General features: G+C 42.3%; 1 protein-coding gene across 1 annotated transcript in view; it reads left to right on the forward strand.

Moving 5' to 3' along the window:
* LOC136571103 (polypeptide N-acetylgalactosaminyltransferase 12-like) overlaps positions 1-18,508 on the forward strand; it is a 48,980-nt gene that overhangs the window by 13,869 nt on the left and 16,603 nt on the right. The window contains exon 8 of the mRNA XM_066571466.1: positions 17,816-17,980. Coding sequence (XP_066427563.1) covers positions 17,816-17,980 — 165 coding nt within the window. The remainder of the gene's footprint in view (positions 1-17,815; positions 17,981-18,508) is intronic.

Genomic DNA, 18,508 nt, shown 5'->3' on the forward strand with positions numbered 1-18,508 from the left:
CTACATAAAATACTCTCATCTGTAACAGATTGTAGTGTGCAAGGTAACATAATACATGCTTCCTTATCTGAATTTATGCTGGCTTGGATCTGCCTGTATGAAAACAAATTACCGAGCTGTAATAAATTACAGATTGTTTAACAGTTTATTAATGCTCTTCTCACAATCCTCAGTGTGTCTGAGATCATACAAGGGTGAGACTCAGTGAGGGGAGACCTCAGTGTGGTCTTCAATATCCTCACCAAGGGAGGTAGAGGTGCAGGCACTGATCTCTTCACTCGGGTGGCCAGGGGCAGGACCCAAGGGAACGGCCTCCAGTTGTGTCACAGAAGGTTTAGGTTGGATATCAGGAAAAGGTTTTTCACTCACAGGGGTGGTTGGGCGCTGGAACATCTCTACAGTACTTGTGGTGCTTTCAGCTGTGGGGCTGCTGATGAACGCCTTAATCAAAATAGTCATTGTTCTACAAAAACGACATTGTAATTACAGTATTAGTGCAATGAATAATGTTTGCCTTTTAAAATGCTGCTCTCCAATCTGTGACTATGTAGGCTCACTGCACCTCCTCTTTCATTGTCATTTTCCTTTTTTTAAAGAAGTATCTAGATTTTTTTACTATTCTGCTGTGTGAAAAGCATTATCATTCAGGATAATGGACAAGCAGACACTGTCCAAAATGGCCTGCTAGGGAAATTTTATGCAAAAGCTTGTAAGAGCAAACATCTAGAGGAACTGGAGAGTTTATTTTTGACTGCAGAAATAGCACATGTTAGAATCATTTGAGCTACCTGTTTATCTTAAACACAGTGGGTAGAACATGGTCCCATGTCCATATATCACTGATTTTGTTCCAGAGGATGTAAAACTTCTGTGAGGAATTAGACCCTGACAAATGGAGACTTTTCCCACTATCCTCACCCAGGAGTTATGTTTGTCACCTCATCATCTGCACAAATATCTAGTTATTTATGATATAGGAGTGCAAGAAAATCACCAACTCTTGGAAACTGTATTTGAAGGATCCATTGCTGGCAAACCATTACAAGCCACAGAGAGCAGGACTTTGGAGGATTGTTCTCTTGATTCTGAATTTGCTTCAGAGCTGCTACTCAGCTCTGTTGGTCTCTGATTTGGAATACTGTTTTAACTACTAAGATTTTTACCCTTGTCTATGGATTTGTAACAGCATTTGTAAAATACTAAACATCTATTATTAAATAAATATTAATAGAAATCTTTTGCCTTGAGCTAGAAGCTGGCAGATGAGTTCAAAACACGAATGGATTTGATTCTTAGAAGAAACTCTTTACGCTTCAACCAAATGTTTTCTTGTAAATCTGTTTATTTGCCTCATAAGACAAAAAAGGCCGGCTGGTTGATGCAAGACTTAATAGAATCCTCTTTGAGCAGTTCAATCATTTTAACTGGGGTTTAGAAAGATTCATTTACTGTGAAGAAGCATCATATTTATAAAATCAAGTTAGAATGAGTGGTGCTTCTTTTTTGTTCAGTCATTCCCAATTGAATGGACTTAAGTGTGCTTTTAAATTACCAGGTTGCATTTAGAGGGCAGATTGGAATCACATTTTCATCCATGTGACCAAGCAGGAACTGTGTTGGTAACTGCCTTAAAAGAATGTGAGTGTAAGGCTGGTGTTTCTCAGTGTCATTTGGGCTCAGCTTCTGGCTTGGGCCTGCACAAGCAGTTCCTGTGGCCGTGGAAGACCCTACAAATCCTCTGCAATCAGTTGCATTCATTCAGCCAGATTCTGCTTTGCGTGGTTCAGGTCTGGTTTGCAGTAGGCTTCTTAAAGGCCTCTTCCAATTCCTACTGAAGTCAGAAGAAGATTTTCTATCAAAAGCAACCCTGTAGCAATTCTTTTGTCTTTTAAAGCAGCCTACATGCTTGATAAAGCTCTGGAATATCTGTTACAAGAAGTTATTTGTGCCACTTTTAGGGATGCCCTAACAAATACTCAGTGATCTGCCTCAGGTCCCAGACTAAGTCATCATCAGAGTCATGGGAATGCAAGCCCAGGCTTTGACTTAGAGTAATTCTGTGTGTCACAAAGACTTTGTGCTTGCAGATGAATTTGTGTTCACTAGGATATAATGGCCCTCTTAAGTGGGTAAGAGGAAAATTTATTAGAAGGTAAAAGCTCTTTAAGGGATTGGGTCTTGTTCCAACTAAATGCTATATCAGGACTTTACATCGGCTGACCCAGGAGGAAAATTGCATTTATAGTTAGACTGAGTGTGGCGCACTACTTTTGTGTAGTATATTTCTGTAGTGAAATTAATTGCTTCATTTCTTGCTAGTCTGGTGGTTTGTCTGCAGACCTTTTGTGAATCTCATGCTGTTTCTGATGGTGGAGAACTGGAGGAATGCAGTTAATGAATAGAGATGGAGAAATTAGTTACTTGAGCAAAATATAGTCCTAGGGTTCTTTGGGGTATTTTCCATACATGAGGGTCCCTCTGTGGCAAAGCAAGCAGATGTGAAGTCTGTCATGGCTCTCTCTGATCTATTGTTTTTGAATTCCAGAAGTTATTATTTGTTTGTTAGTTTTGGGCTGGGTCTTGGTTTGTTGTTTGTTTGGGGTTTATTAATGTGTTTTTGGGTCTTACCTATCTTGTCTTTTCTTTAACCTCCTCCCCACAACATGCTTCTGGGATCGTGATTTTTCACTGCTTCTTAGTTAAGTGAGTCTCTCCCATTTGGTACCTAGAAACTGATGGCTGCTTACATGTTCCAGCCATTTCCAGTCCACAGTGTGTGTGTATCCTGATTGTTTCTCACCTGAGATCTTTCTTACAATATTGCCCTTGGGATAGTGTTCTTTTTGTTAATCACAGGCAAGTGAAGGTACTTACACTTGGCCCCAAATCTCCATATTTATGGGGAAACATTTCACCCTTTTTCCTCTTTACCTGGAAGTTTCCAGCAATTTTACCTGTCGGTGTTCCTAACACAGGCCATAAATGACACGAAACTGGGACTATATTGCATGTAAATAGATGTCTGACTTAATTAAGGAAAGCCTTTGCACAGCTGTCCTGGCCATGGCTGGAGTGGAGATAATTTCGTTCCTAGAAGCTGGTACAGTGCTGTGTTTTGGGTTTAGGATGAGGATAATGTTAAACTGCACCAACAGTGTTCAAGCTCAAGTGAAGTTTCACAGCACATAGGCTACACTGGGTTACATTTTCTCCTTCTCCTTGCCATGCTCTTGTTCTAGTTCCTGCAGCAGCTCACCAGTGCTTTGGCCCTGCCAGCACAGTGGTCTGCCCCACACTGCTGCCTCTGAACACCTCTGCTTCAGTAAACTTTTATTGTCTTTCAAATACAGGGTTAATTTTAATGCTAATCAGTTAGTGATTTGCCCTGCTGCCTCACAAACTGTTTTGTTAGGCAGATTGACAGGCTGGCGTGCCAGTGTGATAAATATGGCCAGGAGACTCCTTTAAAAAGGCCTTTATTACCCGAGGGGTCGCGCACAGCGCCGCTGCTCCCACAGCACGATGCTGAGGAGGAGGAGGAGTGCAGCAGGAGGGTGCGTGCAGCTTTGTCTCTTGGCAGAGCTGGGGCTTCCACCCTCAAGAGAGTCCTTAGGAAGATGATGTTGGCTTGTAGTCCAGGGGTATCATCCAAGCTGAGCACTATTAAAATTATGGTGGCAGGACGGAATCCGGCTCTGGTCAAGGGTGGGTGATTTAGTGTGGTTCTGGTGGGTTAAAGTCAGAGTTCATGTTGGTTGTTTTGAGAGGGTTCATATAGTTCCCATGGCCTCTCATTTAAATTCAGTCCAGATGCAAGGCCTCCTGGGAGCAGGGGAAGTGGTTCCTGACAGGAATGGATACAAATCTAAGGTGAGATGGAAAGGGGCACAAATACAGAGTATGACAGAGAGAGATACAAATACAGGGTAAAATGGTAACATAGAACAACAGCAACTCAAGGCAAGTCCTAGAACTCTAACATTCAATGTTTAACAACAGACCGACACTTCAAATTAAGACCCTATCAACGTCATTAACATCAACTAGCAATTACTTCTCTGAAAAAGAGCTCTCATCTCCAGGGTTTCATTTCTCACACCAAGAGGTAGAAGAAATGTCAGCAAAGGAACAAAGAAGATGAAGGGATTTTTCACCAAACTGCTGTGTTGTGGGACTGTTTGCATGGAGAGGGAGTAGTGGGCTGTGCCATGTGTGCCTGGTGTCCCTTTCTGTCCTTGTTGCTGGGCTTACCTCCCTTGCACTCCACTGAGCAATGGAGATCTTCCCCAAATATGCCTCAGGAAAATTAATCAAGATGTTTCCCATTTTCGCACTTGCAGCTATCATCACTTCTTGTAGTCTTAAAGCCATGTTTTTAGCTTGTTTTCAGTAAGAAGGCCAATATCCTTTGCCACTAGGGAATGATTTGCTCTCCAGAAAACATCCTCAGTACGTGATCACAAGTGCTGCTCAACAGTACAAGGTTGGTGATGTGTAAAGGCAAAGGGCTGAGAAGTCCAAAAATAGAAATAGCCTTAGTTGTTACTCTGAGGTAACTTTTAAATACTGCTTTTTCATATAATGATTTCTCTTTAAATTTGCATTAAAGCTTTAAATAGAGAGAAGTTTATTTTGCTTTTATCCATTTTGTGAAATTAAGAGGAGACAATTTCTAGATTGAAGCCTGAAAGAAAAAGATTGTAAAGATTGACCAAATGTTGCTTCTTACAAGATGTAGCCAATGATTTTCATAGCTCACACTTTCACCAAGACGAAAATAATTCCTTAGCAGTGCAAGTGTGGCATAAGCACTTGCCTAGCACCCTGTGTAACCAGCAGTGGCTTATCTGTGTGCACAGGATTATTCCTGAGGTTAATTTTGTTTTGCAAAGTACCTCACTGTGTCAACAATTTGAATCCCAAGATGACACAGGCTAAAATTCTCTATTTACAGGATTGTAATTCCAACAGGTTAAAAAAAGAAAGGCTCTATTGAGAACAAAACAAGTAATTGCCATGCCTCCAAATTCTGCCAGTCATGACGCTACTGAGTTTTTTGGCTTGGTCTGGTTTCAGTCACTCCTACATTGGAATAATTGTTTTTCCCTCTGTTCTTATGAATGCCTCAGCAGGTAATCTGCAGCTACAGCGTGTGTAATTATACATTACTAGTGAATCAGTTTTGTGGTTTTGCTATTTCTGGGGAGAGAACATTTTATTAGCTGCTCCCACAGGAAAGAAAAGTATTACAGCAGCAGCTAACATGGGCCATCACTATACCCTACAAGGAAGGATGAGGAGGCACTTGGAGATTTCTCACAAGTGTTTTTTCACCAACTGTGCATGTGTAGTTGCACATTACCAACTGGGAAGTAATATAGATATATTTATGTTTTATGAGAGGAAAGTGTTATTTAGAGTGGTATGGGAAATAGTAAAACAGTTTAACTCAATATACACTTACACATCAATGGACTCAGGTGAGATGCAAGTTAATTAGTGCATTATTAGCCTCATGTTTAATGCTCTCCTGCACTTTCAAGTCATAGTGTAATTGCCATTGTACCTTCTTATATTCCAAGTCTTCACGGCCTAAGCTGGGAAGATTCCATATTTGTGGCTTTCCTCTAGTATTTAATTTCATTGAGATATTTTAATATTGCAAGACTGATTTAGTAATCTAACAAAGATTAGAGGAAGACCAGTGAGGGAGAGCAAGGGGTTGTTGTGGTAGTACAGAAGTGAGTAGATGACTGAGATGGGTTCACCAGGATGGATGCAGCATGTTCAGGTCACAGGTGTGAAGGCCAGACACCTTTATGTGTGTGACAGCACCTTATATTGTAAGGCAAGGCAGTGAGACAAAAGACCAGCCTGGCTGAACAGGGAATTCTTCAGGAGCTCTTGCCTCAGTCTCTAATAGTACTGATAGAATTTGGGCTACTGTGCTGTGGAAAGGGACCTGGGGGTCCTGCCAACAGCAAACTGAATGTGGGTCAGCAGTGCCCTGCAGCCAGGAGGGCCAGGCCTGTCCTGAGGCACAGCCAGGAGAGCCAGGCCTGTCCTGAGGCACAGCCAGGAGAGCCAGGCCTGTCCTGAGGGCATCAGGCACAGTCAGGAGGGCCAGGCCTGTCCTGAGGCACAGCCAGGAGGGCCAGGCCTGTCCTGAGGCACAGCCAGGAGGGCCAGGCCTGTCCTGAGGACATCAGGCACAGCCAGGAGAGCCAGGCCTGTCCTGAGGGCATCAGGCACAGGCAGGAGGGCCAGGCCTGTCCTGAGGCACAGGCAGGAGAGCCAGGCCTGTCCTGAGGACATCAGGCACAGGCAGGAGGGCCAGGCCTGTCCTGAGGCACAGCCAGGAGGGCCAGGCCTGTCCTGGGGACATCAGGCACAGCCAGGAGGGCCAGGCCTGTCCTGGGGATATCAGGCACAGCCAGGAGGGCCAGGCCTGTCCTGAGGCACAGGCACAGCCAGGAGGGCCAGGCCTGTCCTGGGGATATCAGGCACAGCCAGGAGGGCCAGGCCTGTCCTGAGGCACAGCCAGAAGGGCCAGGCCTGTCCTGAGGGCATCAGGCACAGCCAGGAGGGCCAGGCCTGTCCTGAGGGCATCAGGCACAGCCAGGAGGGCCAGGCCTGTCCTGAGGGCATCAGGCACAGCCAGGAGGGCCAGGCCTGTCCTGAGGCACAGCCAGGAGAGCCAGGCCTGTCCTGGGGATATCAGGCACAGCCAGGAGGGCCAGGCCTGTCCTGAGGACATGAGGCACAGCCAGGAGGGCCAGGCCTGTCCTGAAGGCATCAGGCACAGCCAGGAGGGCCAGGCCTGTCCTGAGGGCATCAGGTGTGAGGGTTTCCAGGATGAGGTGAGACATTAATCTGACTCTATATATTTTAGAAGGTTGATTTATTATATTATGATGTTATGTTATGTGATATGAGAATGATATATTAAAACTATACTAAAGAAAGAGAAAGACATCAGAAGGCTAGCAAAGAATGAATAATAAAAAACCATGACTGACTAGAGTCTTGACACAGCTGGCTGTGATTGGTCATTAATTAAAAACAATTCACATGGCACCAATCAAAGATGCACTTGTTGATAAGCAACCTCCAGACCACATTCCAAGCAATCAGATAATTATTGTTTGCATTTCTTTTCTGAGGCTTCTCAGCTTCTCAGGAGAAAATCCTGGTGAAGGGATGTTTCATAAAATATAACCGTGACAACAGAGGTGGCTGGGCACTGGAACAGGCTCCCCAGGGAAGTGGCCACCACACCGAGTCTGACAGAGTTGAGGAAGTGTTTGGGCAATGCTCTCAGACACGTGGTGTGACTCTTGTGGTGTCCTGTGCAGGGCCAGTGATTGAACTTTGATGATCCTTGTGGGTCCCTCCCACCCCAGCATGTTGTATTCTATGATCAGGCTTTAGGCACAGTGCAAGATTAACAAGACTGATCAGGCTAAGTGTAGCTGTGGTAAGGAGAGAAAGGTAAAGCCATAAAAGATGGCCAGCACAGTACATTGCTCCATGAATACTAAACCAGTGGCAATCCTGTTTTTCAGTCTCCTTTTGTGCTTTTTAAGACAAAAAGTGATTTCTTTTACTTCCTGTTGATAACATCAACTTGGCAACGCAGTGATTGATGTGTGGGTTATTATCTGTGCCTGGCAATGAGATGGACACACTTGGCAGAGAACTGGATGGGGCCATAAGTGACCCTTGCCATGTGTTACCTCCAAGTAACACAGGTGGAGAGTGGTTCCTGCAGTTCAAAGCAGCAGCACACCATGCATAGTTTAACAGTACACTCTAACAGTTTCACAGCTCATGAAGATACATGCAAAATTAATCCCTGCAGAACAAAACAATTTAAAAAGTACATAATGAAGCAATTAGCTAAAAGAGGAAGAAAAGTAATGACAATTTAATTTGTGAAGAATCTTTACATGTATTAGGTTTTCAATAAGAGTGTTCTATGAAGGCACAATTAATGTAAAATGAGGCCTGTGAGGCAATTAATGATGACTTCAAAAGTTAGATTTAAGGGATAATTTACATATTAAAACTGAAGAGCAGCTCTAGTTATGTTCAAGTCTTTTATTTTTCTTTAAAAAAGCCTTTTAGATTGTGAGGGGGTGTTTTTGTCGGTTACTTAGAGTTTCACATTAATCTATCAGCTTGGTTATGAAAAAGGCTGTTCTTCCATACAAATAAATAAGTTTACCGGTCATGAAAGTATGACCGGATTGTGTGATGATCAGACATATTTAGTAAAGGTTATCTGAATTCAGTGGAGATATTACCTAAATAAATATTAACATATTCCATCCAGTGGGTATAGTTTCTAGCTCTGCAGAGGCAGATACCCAACAAATGTGCACAACAATCCAAAAACTTCCAGGGTGTGATAGAAAAGCCACTGATAGCAACTAGAAATATGAACCTTGATTTCAGTGATCTTTGTGTCTGACACTCTGTCCTTTCTGCAGTCACCTGTCCAGATACCAAAATAAAAATGCAGATTCAAAATTATTATGGTATTAAATGCAAATAGCTTATTCATACTTGTCTGTAGAACATCAGGCTCATTACTTTTATCAGTAAACAATTAATGGTAATGACAAAGGATGACAAGATTTGCAAGTAGTTTTTACAATAAATTGTTCCCAAAAATATATTTCAAAGATACTGGTAACTAATTAGTTTGTATCCACAGTAGTAATTAATTTACACTGACTGTTTTTTTAACTTTGGGGCATCTTTAATGAGTACTTCTAATTTTGTAGTTTGCAACCTTCACAGAAGCTAGAAATTACTTCAGCTTTTTGAGAAATCACTTAATTATGAAGAGGTTTTTGTTTGCAGTCCAAATGAGGTGATGGTATCAAACAAGGTCACATCAGCTCTTGGAGGAGCTGCACGCTCTGTGTAAATTTAATGAATGCAGTGCATGCTAATCAACTGCTCCGTGACTTGTAGGTTTTTGGTTTTGTTATTAGATTAAGGTTCTAGAACATAAAAAGAACACTCAGTGATTAAAGAGATAAAAAGAAACTTCTAATGAAGAAGTGTTATATCATTTTATAATGAAGTATATATTAAATATTTGAGAAAGGGATCAACTTCTGAGTTGCAATTGTTTGGATTAAATATGCAAATTCAAATACATTTAAATGAAATTGGAGAGGATTTACTAAATAATGTAGTGCAAGATGTTTTCCAGATGTGAATGGAATTTGCTTAAAACACCTTGTTAGCAGATGGATGTGGGTATTTGTAAGGAAGTGTGAGTGACACGTGGCTCTGCAGTGCTGTGGGATGCCTGGTGGGAGCGAGTGAGGGCTGACAGGGGTTTCAGGACTTCACGAGTTGCTCTGAGCAGCCACTCGGTGTGCTCCTGCCCCTGTAGCTGCCTCCCCTGTGCCAGCCATCCCCCTGCACTGCCCCGTGCTCAGCTCCTGTCCCCCTCCAGCACAGGTGTGCCACCACCTGTGTCCTCTCCGTGGTTCTAAGTTGCTCTCCTGACTCTCCCAGTGTGGAGCCCCTGTTTTCTGTTGCTCTGAGGTGCTGCTCGAACCTTGGTAAACAGAAATACTCCCAGATTTAGGGCCACAGCTATAACGATGTGCCAATAAACATTCAGTACTTACCAGAATTAGGAGAACTATGGCAGTAAATACTGAGAGCATATATAAAACCCATGATTGACAGCTTTATTCAATTTAAAAAGCAGAGCTTAAGTTAATAGGATTTTTGTCTGCTTGTTTAAAATAAAACCAATGCAGAATACCAAAGTAGGCAAAACCAGAATTAAGTATTCCACTGCAATATGAGTTCATGAATTTAAATTCAAAAGAAAAGATCTGGCATTTAGTACCTGTCTATTTTCTATCAAAATGTTAACATATTTGTGATTTTAAGCATGTATTTCTAGCACCACAGTGTATTATTGAAGGTTTCTGAGCACCTTGGTTTTACTACTATCAAATATTGTTGCTTGGAGTTCAGGTCCTAATTAGTGCATGGACATGAAGAAGAGTAAGTAGGTCAAATAATCAGTATGCTGGTGCCTTAATTCAGTAGATTCAAATCTAAACACTGAAGTGAAATAGTGAATCTCACTTTATTACCATTAAAATCCAAGTTAAGGTGTGGCTACACTTGGTGTACCAGAGCTGTCTGTCAGCTCTTCACGAAGGCAAGATTCCAAGTTAATTGATCCTCAGCATGGGTACAGTATCATCATAATGGTTCTAAAGTTGAACCATCAGGCTGAAAACCTGCCTCCAAAAGCAGCATGAATCTTCTGAGGGTTGACCTGTGGCTTGGGAATAACTTTCTGTAATTCTCAGCCCATGTTCTCATGTATTTCCTTCCTCAGCAGTGTTTTAGGGCAGCACAGGACAGAGAGATGCTGTTGCTACAGGACAGCACAGCCTCTCTCCTCTGCCACTTCCTACATGAATAATAAATGGGAAAACACTTGATTTTCATCTTAGTGATGTATATGTTTGTGTTGTTCAGAATGACCTTGGATTCTGTTGGGCATTTTCTAATCAGGGTTGGAAAGCTCTTTCTTTCTGATGTATTTATGGAGCAAGAAGTGCCAGAATAGGAATTAGGAACAATACAAACAGCCAAATAAAGGCAATGGGAGCTAAGTCTGGATTTACTGGAATCCATCAGACTGCTCCTTGGCTGGAGTTACAGTCAAGTATGAATCTGCTTTGAGACTTTGGACCTAGTATGTTAATATATTAATCCTGACAATAAATGACTTCATGGATTCATTTGGAAAAAAATATGGTTCAAAGATGGAATAAAGCAGTGGTGAATCAGGCTTCTTATCCCTCAGTTACTATGCCAAAGGCAAAGTAGCAAATAAATACTGCTGGTGGTGAGCATTAAGTTTGCTCATTATAAATGCAGAGACGTGTCCCAGTCTCCAGCGTGATTTCATCTGGGAACGTTGCCACAAGGATTACAAATGGCTTTCAGCCTGAAAATTGGTATGTATTGCTCTAAGCTTACAGTGGGGAGTTGGCAATTTATCCTTCAGATAATCATCTTGTGTTAAGTTGAACATCTAAGTGTAATTTTTTGCAACATGATAAACCAGCTCCCATGAATAATTTACTGCAACTGGCAACCCACTTCAGCTCTGAAGTCTTTATGAAGTCTGGTGGCTTTTCAAAGTTTAATAACAAACTTGGATCCAAGACTCCCATCACACTCAAAGTCAGTGGAATTTCAGTGTTAATTGCAACGGGAATCACAATTTGACCTTTCAGGGCAAACTTCTCAAGGACAGAAGTTCTGCATGACAGCATTGAAAAGGCCAAAGCTGTGCATTTGTGTCCAAGTAAGCAGAGCTCATTTACCCTTCCCTGTACTCTACAGCATCATGGGGGGTTGTGCAGATTTTATCTTGGGTAAGTGTTTGAAATATTTTCACTGGGCAAAAAAATGTTGGCTGGATTACCTTGGGTGTAATTTCTGCCATGGCAGGCTTAGGTGTGTTCTGCACTGTGCCACTGCAACGCAGCTACACGAAATGTGAGTGTTGCACCAAGATTATCCTTCCAGCCCTCAGGAAGCCTGCCAAGGTGATTGAGTTGGTGATTTTCAGAAAGAGCAGCAGCACCTTTCACTTTGGCAGGCCCTGACTGAGTGGCTGATCTGTACAGTGAGGTCTGGCCCAGCCTTCTGGTCTGGCTCTGTCTGACCAGGCTGGGCCAGAGCTGAAGTACAGGAGGACGTTCTGTGGATGGTGCTTAGCATCATCCCCCTGTGTGAAACAGAGGCAACCAAACCTTGTCACAGATCTTTAATATCAGCAAGGAAGTACTCTACATGCATGTGTAGTTCCATTTACATTGTCTCAGCTCTAAACCTTTCTACATCCCTAACTGTTATTTGCTGATTTTGGGCCTCCTTGCTCAGCTCTGCTCTGTGCTGTGCTCCTTCCCTGCCCCCTGGCACCTGTGGGTGCACTCTGCAGGGCTTTTCAGGGAGCAGCAGCTGAGCAGAGGATGAGCTCTTTGGCAGTGAGAGGGCTGTGCAAGTGATAGTTCAAGATTACAGCTGAAAGCAGAATTTGTCTCGGAGGAGATGGGTGGGAAAGAAGGATCAAAAGACCCTTTGTTCTGAATTTAACTACTGAGATTTAGAGGAGACTGTGACTCCAAGCATGAACTCTCAATTTTCCCTCTTCCCTGCTGATTTGCTACATGAGATTGCATCAGGAGAGAGGGGAGTCCTGGCATTCCCCAAAAATGAGCAAGGGTGTGTCTTGGTGCAATGACAAATAAAGAGTGAAGCTGCTTCTCCTTACTTCTGGAGTTGGTCGGAGTAGCAGTACTGAATACAGCTCTTGGCAATATTGTAAGCTTTCTTGATAGTGCAGCAAACTCTTAGAAAATGTTAAGCTTAGAATATTAAATAGAAAAAAATAACATTTAGCAAAAGTTCATCTGAAATGCATGTCTGAAGAACATTTAAAACACCCAATTTTCTCTAATAGTTCCTAGTCATTATGATGATTTCCTGAGAATCCTGTGCAGTTCTCAACTACCACTCATTCATGTTCTCATGAATCCTTTCAATATCCTTTAGCTATCTTTTTTCAGGACAAATAAATGTTTTTCTTAAGAAAAAAAGATAAATTGTTTAACGAAAACAAGTATGCCTTGACTAAACCACACATTGTCACCTCATATGAGGATTTGGGGAACCATTTAATTAGTTTTAATTATGTGATACCAATCTCACTTTGCTTGTCCTAATGTGAATAGACAGATTATTGGGTAGAGCAAACGGAAGTTAAGTGATGGCTTTGGATAGGACACTTCTAGTAAAATAAATTCAAGAAAGCTGCAGACTGATTGTTCCTTCGGTTGGATAAAAGGGTATTTGCAAGCCAAGTTTCTCAGCAGATATTAAAAATACTGGCAACAGTTTACAAGAAACCCCCACGTTTTACAGTCTGGGGGAAGATTATCTATGAAGAGTTTAGTTATGAGGCTGGTCTTTGAGAACACAAGAGAGACTGGAGCAGAAGCCTTGTGGCAGACACCTCTGTCCTGCTTTGAGGCAGCCAGTGTGCTTCTCTTCACACCCAGGGAGGAAACCTCTGTTATTTATTTGTTTGCTTGCTGCAAACCTTTAGGTTGATAACCCAGGGTTTTGTTTTGAAGAATTCCTTTCCCATCCCTTCAGTCTGCTGCGAGCCCCAGGCCTGCAGGGAGCGTTTCCTGAGGTCCCTGAATGCAGCTGGACCTGCAGGGAAGGGAGGCAGCCTCCAGTCATCCTGTGTGCGGGGCACTCACCCACCTGCTGGGACAGTGCTGGGAGGAGAGGGGCAGTGCCAAAGGCTCAGGGCACACATTGACACTTTGTGGGTCACAAATCCTACCCAAGGTTTCACAGAGTTTCTCACTGACAGCAATGCTGAGTCCTTGCACCTTCACTTGTTGAGAAGGTGAGTGCCTTTTGTCAAACCTAAGTGATTTCCTGAACAGAAGTGCTCCCTGCCAGGTGCCCAGGAGACACAGTTGTACGTCAATGCTGCTGTAGTGAGAAAACAAGATGGTAAAATGCTGTGGGCTAGAACAGACTAATGAAATGTAAGGAGGCTTATTTTGTTACAGACAAAGAGAGTTGTTACCTGGTGCTTTGGTACCAATATTCAAGCAGGATTCTTCCTGTGGAAATTCAGTAGCTCCTCCGGGAGTATGTGTTTGATGGTGATGTGAAAATCTGTGCTTGTTTTGCTAAGGAACTTGGAATGAATGCTTTAAATCAGCATACAGCAAGTGTCTTGACTGCAGTGGATCAAAATAAATTTTTGTCTAAGGCTTAGTCCCTTGAACAAACACTGCTGTGACATTTGCTGTTGTAGCTCAAATGAAAACTCCAAGTTCCAAGTAAAAATTTCACAGTTAACGCAACAATTCAGAAGCTCATATTTAGTGTTCAGTCATTTGGACTTCTAGGGCAGTTCTGGAGTGGTTGTTCAACAAATCACTGCCCTGAATTACTGCAGAATTTCTGTCCTGTTGTGTTGGTTGATGGCGATGTTTGCAGTATTGTAGAACAAATGTGCCAGTGAAATGCATTTCACCTGTATCTTTTCAAGTGTTTTAAACGAGAGTGTCTCAATTGTCCATTTTGTGCTGAAGTGCACTGCAAAACAGCTTGTGTGCTTGTTGATGCTTCTTAAAAGCATCCTCCTAAGGAAGGAGGATGTATGTAACAGCTTGTTTAAATGACAAGTGCAAGCTGTGTGTTTATACAGCTGCAGGATCTTAAAGCATGAGCATGGTTTTAATCTGTAAGGCCAAACTTTACCTGAAGGTCAAGTTAAAATATGTTAAAAAAAAAGGCAGAGTGTGCATGGCTGACATGTACATTTTGAGAGGGTAATTCAGTTCATGTAACTCAGGTCATCTCCTATGGCCTGCTCCAGACAACTAATTTGTGTACCATCCTTAAACAAAAAAACCTCAAACAAAACAAAACAAACCCCAAAAAACCAAACAAAACCCCAAAACAAAACAAGCCTTCAAAAAGTATTTTGGAAAATGTAAATAAGCAAATAGAAACAGGAAGGTCTTGTATGAAAGCAATTAAAGTATTCTGAATATATGAAACTGTTTAAAGGGATGCTTTACCATGGTTTCATGTTTAGTAGCTTTAGGTTTCAGACTGGAACAGTAATCAGTGATAGTGAACTCTCTTTTACCAAATGGATCTCCTCCCTTCATCCCAACAGGGTTATTACTGTGTTCTCTCTGTGCAGGCGCTGTTCAAGTCTCAGAGTGGGGGACAGGAACCAGGGGCTGTTGGTAGGTTTTAAGAAAAGTTTTCTGGCTAAGTGCAACATAAACCAATGCCTTCCTATTGGCTAACATGCTGCTCAAATTGAATTTTTAGAAGTTGTGTGGTTTTAATTTGATTGCTCCAGTAGAAAAGGACAGCAGTCAAGCTGCGGGGTTGTGCAACGTGTTAAATTCTGAAGTGAAATAAGAAATGGATTTATTGTATAAGAGACTAAAATGTTTGTAATGATACATAGAACAGTTAAATATTGTCCACGTTACTGGATAAGCAAAGCAACATCTTGGAAGAGCCTTGCTGGACAGGCTGCCCCCCTCCCACGTTCTGTTTTAGTTTGAGCTTGTGCCACTTACCAAGCTGAAAGGTGCCTTTCCAACACTGGGTGAGAATTCAGGATTTCTCACCTCTGTTTCCACCTGGCCCACAATGAAAAACGCAGTTATATTAGCAGGTAGGCTCTCTCAATTAGCAGCCTGCTAATTAACTCTGTGTTTGATTGTTCTGCTTCTGTACAGTGTTGCCAACAAGCAATTGAGCAGTTCCTCCAGCCAGAGCCATGGTTCTGCTCCTGCCCAGAAGGAGGCTCGGGCTGAGCCATGGCTGCATTGACACCAGAAGCAGCTGGCAGAGCTGTAGTGTGAACTGGGTTGGTTCTGTCCCTCCAGAAGGTGAAATGATTACCTGCAGCCTTTGCTGCCAAAGGCTGAGGTGTGTGAGCTGATAAAAACAGCTCAGCCACGAGGGTTTGCAGGCACACTGCCTTCTCTGTGCAGACCTCAGGCCACAGAATGCACTTCTCAGAGTTACAGCCAAGCCTGCTCATCGGTTTCCAGCCACTGATACGTGTAAATAAGAAAAAAATGCAACCCCCCTTTATGTTCTTACATCATGTTTTCTGTAGTGACAACATGCTGAAATGGAATATCCCTTCATGTTAGTTAAAAATTTAAATAACCAACAATTTCCCTTTATGTTTTCTAGTCGTAATTTCAGGTAAGAGGTAAACGAGCTGTGACAAAAAGTTCATCTGTAGGGTGTCCTAACAATCCCTTTGTAAGATCATCTTGATCTTTTAGCCTTGCTTGGTCACTACCTCAGTTTCTCCAAAAAAAATGTCTAAATAGATCATATACATGTCTAAAATAGTTGCTCTGGGCCTGTCTAGAAAGTGCATTCTTCATGTTTAACAGTTTTCTAAGGCATCAGTTTTGTTTGCTGGAATGTTAATAACCTGACTTGTGGATGCAGAGTGATCTTGTTATAGTTCTTAGAGTTTACTTCAGTCATAACCATCCATTCTGGAAATGTGCTCTGCCAGTTCCTTTATTACCCTGCTCTCCTCCTGTAGGGCATAACTAAACTATTGAGCTTTTCTCTGTTCAACCTCTTAAAACTTCCACTCACCTCACTTCAGCCAGCTCAAGCTTGTTACTGTTTCTGTGGGGTGAAAACAATGAAACTTCATTAAGGGGGCAAAACCTTGGCTTAGTCTAAACCATTAATGGTAACGTAATTAACTTTAGTGCAGCTCTGGCAGGTTACATCTGCCCTGGCAGTGCTACAGGAGGGTAAACTGGGGACACAGTCTTGCCCAGAACACCACCATTTGTTGTGGTTGTATTCAATCCCTGAATTGACTACTTACAGCATTCCATTTTTTTTTAAATTTTATTTATTACATGAAGCTCCAAAATCTTTCATCAGACCTGGCTTGTTCTGCTTTTCTGCTTTCTCTCTTATTTTACCAGAGTGTTCACAAAGGAGAACACTCACACATAAAACAGTTCACAACACCAACAATGAACAAATACCAGGAAAATCTGGGCACCAAAAAGATTCCCAAATACACCCAGCAGAATTTCCAGTTTCCCTTTTGTTACAGACGAATAGAATAGCTACAGTAAATGGCAGGGGCATTAATTTGGTGCTTCTGTCCACTCTTGTCTGTTGTGACTCTGCCACCACTGAGTTACCACAGACTTAAAACCTGGAGCACGATGTTTCCCTTTAATCTTTCTCATGGTCCTTCCAAGAAAAAGGTCTGATTGTAGCAAAATAAATTCTATTTGTGATTAGCAATCAGGCAATCCTGGTATAATCCTGTGTTACCTTCCTGGGCTTACACGTAACCTGCCAATCTGAAAGGGGACATATCCCCTCCATCCTTCCCCTTCTTTCCTTTCTTCCAGAGAAACCTTCCACATATCTCTGTAGTCAAACAGAGTAGAAAGAATTTGTATAACATAATAAACTCATGTCTTTGGTCCCAGGTGTAATCCCTGAGGCCTTTGAGGGCCCTTCTCTGCTAGAAATACAGAGCAGCCAGTGTCTGTCCCTCTTCTTTGTCTCTTGTATCTGTGTGTATTGACTTAGGAAATGTAAAATGAGAACAAATGCCTTGCAATGTGGCCATTCTGTTCTCTCTCATGCCTGTATCTGTCACCAGTTGCTAACAACTTTTTCTTTCTATATAGCATCTGCTTCAAGTGTGGATTTTAGCATTTGTTTGCAGAAAACCTTAATTTATCTTTCTATCTGTCCTATAAAAGACTGAGATGCTCTGAACTCCTGTGCTGCTGTTCTCTTTTTTTAGCTCTCCAGTGAGGTGTTATCCACAGATGAAACAGTCTAATCAGAGCTGATGGCCATATTCAAGCCAATCCCAGGGTGTCTATCTTCCTCTTTGAAGACCCTCAGAAACAGAAGGAAAAACAGAAGGAAAAAGTCACATGATGAGACAATAATCAGTTGTATTTGCATATTTCCTCTTCAATACTTAACCAATATTTAAGCAATTAATTGTTAATTTAGACCAACTTTTAAAATGTTGTGTTGCTTCCTGCATGAAAGGAGATCCTTTCAAAGCCACCATGGGGTCAGCCTATTCAGCATATTTCTCTTTGCCATTAGCTTTTGGGTGAAAGTGCTGCTTCTGTGTAGAGGCCACAAATCCTGTTTGTGCTTCCTGTTGCAGAATGTTCATTACACAAGCAGTCAGCAGCTCCACGTGGGTGTTCTGAGCCCCACCATCGGCGACGATGACAACAGATGCCTGGTGGATGTCAACAGCAGGCCCAGGCTCATTGAATGCAATTATGCCAAAGCCAAGAGAATGAAGCTTTACTGGCAATTTACTCAGGTAATTTTTGCCCAGCAGCCATTTCAGAAAGTTTTAAAGCTCTGTTTCTGTGTTGAAGTGTGAGTAATCTGTTTATTAGCAGAACAGAACCAGATTTATCCTCGCTTGCTTTGCACAGAGCCAGGAAGCTCTGTGCAGGTTTAGTTTTGATCCCAATGTCAGCTACCTCAGTAGGGTACAAAACTTGTATTATATTTTCTGAGTTCACCATGAATAACTCCTAAGGCACAGCACTGTTATGGGGAGTGGGAAAAAAAGGTTATTTCAGTGGAGTCAAATGCAAAATAACCTATTTCGGAAAGAGGAACAGAAATCTGTATGGTTTTCTTTTAGAAGTAGCTGTCACAAATGGTGGTAGTGGATCATTGGTGCTAACAGCCTCATAATGAGCTAGTTCTGCAGTTTCTTTTGTAAAAAGGCTCAGGCTTTTACACATGAGTGTGAGAGAGGCAGAAAGAGGCTCGAGGAAAGGCTGAGAGGTGCTTTCACAGGGATGAGAATGCTGATAGGACACTAAGGCCGGGCCTG

This window comes from Molothrus aeneus, unplaced genomic scaffold (assembly GCF_037042795.1).
Source record: "Molothrus aeneus isolate 106 unplaced genomic scaffold, BPBGC_Maene_1.0 scaffold_63, whole genome shotgun sequence".
NCBI lineage: Eukaryota > Metazoa > Chordata > Aves > Passeriformes > Icteridae > Molothrus > Molothrus aeneus.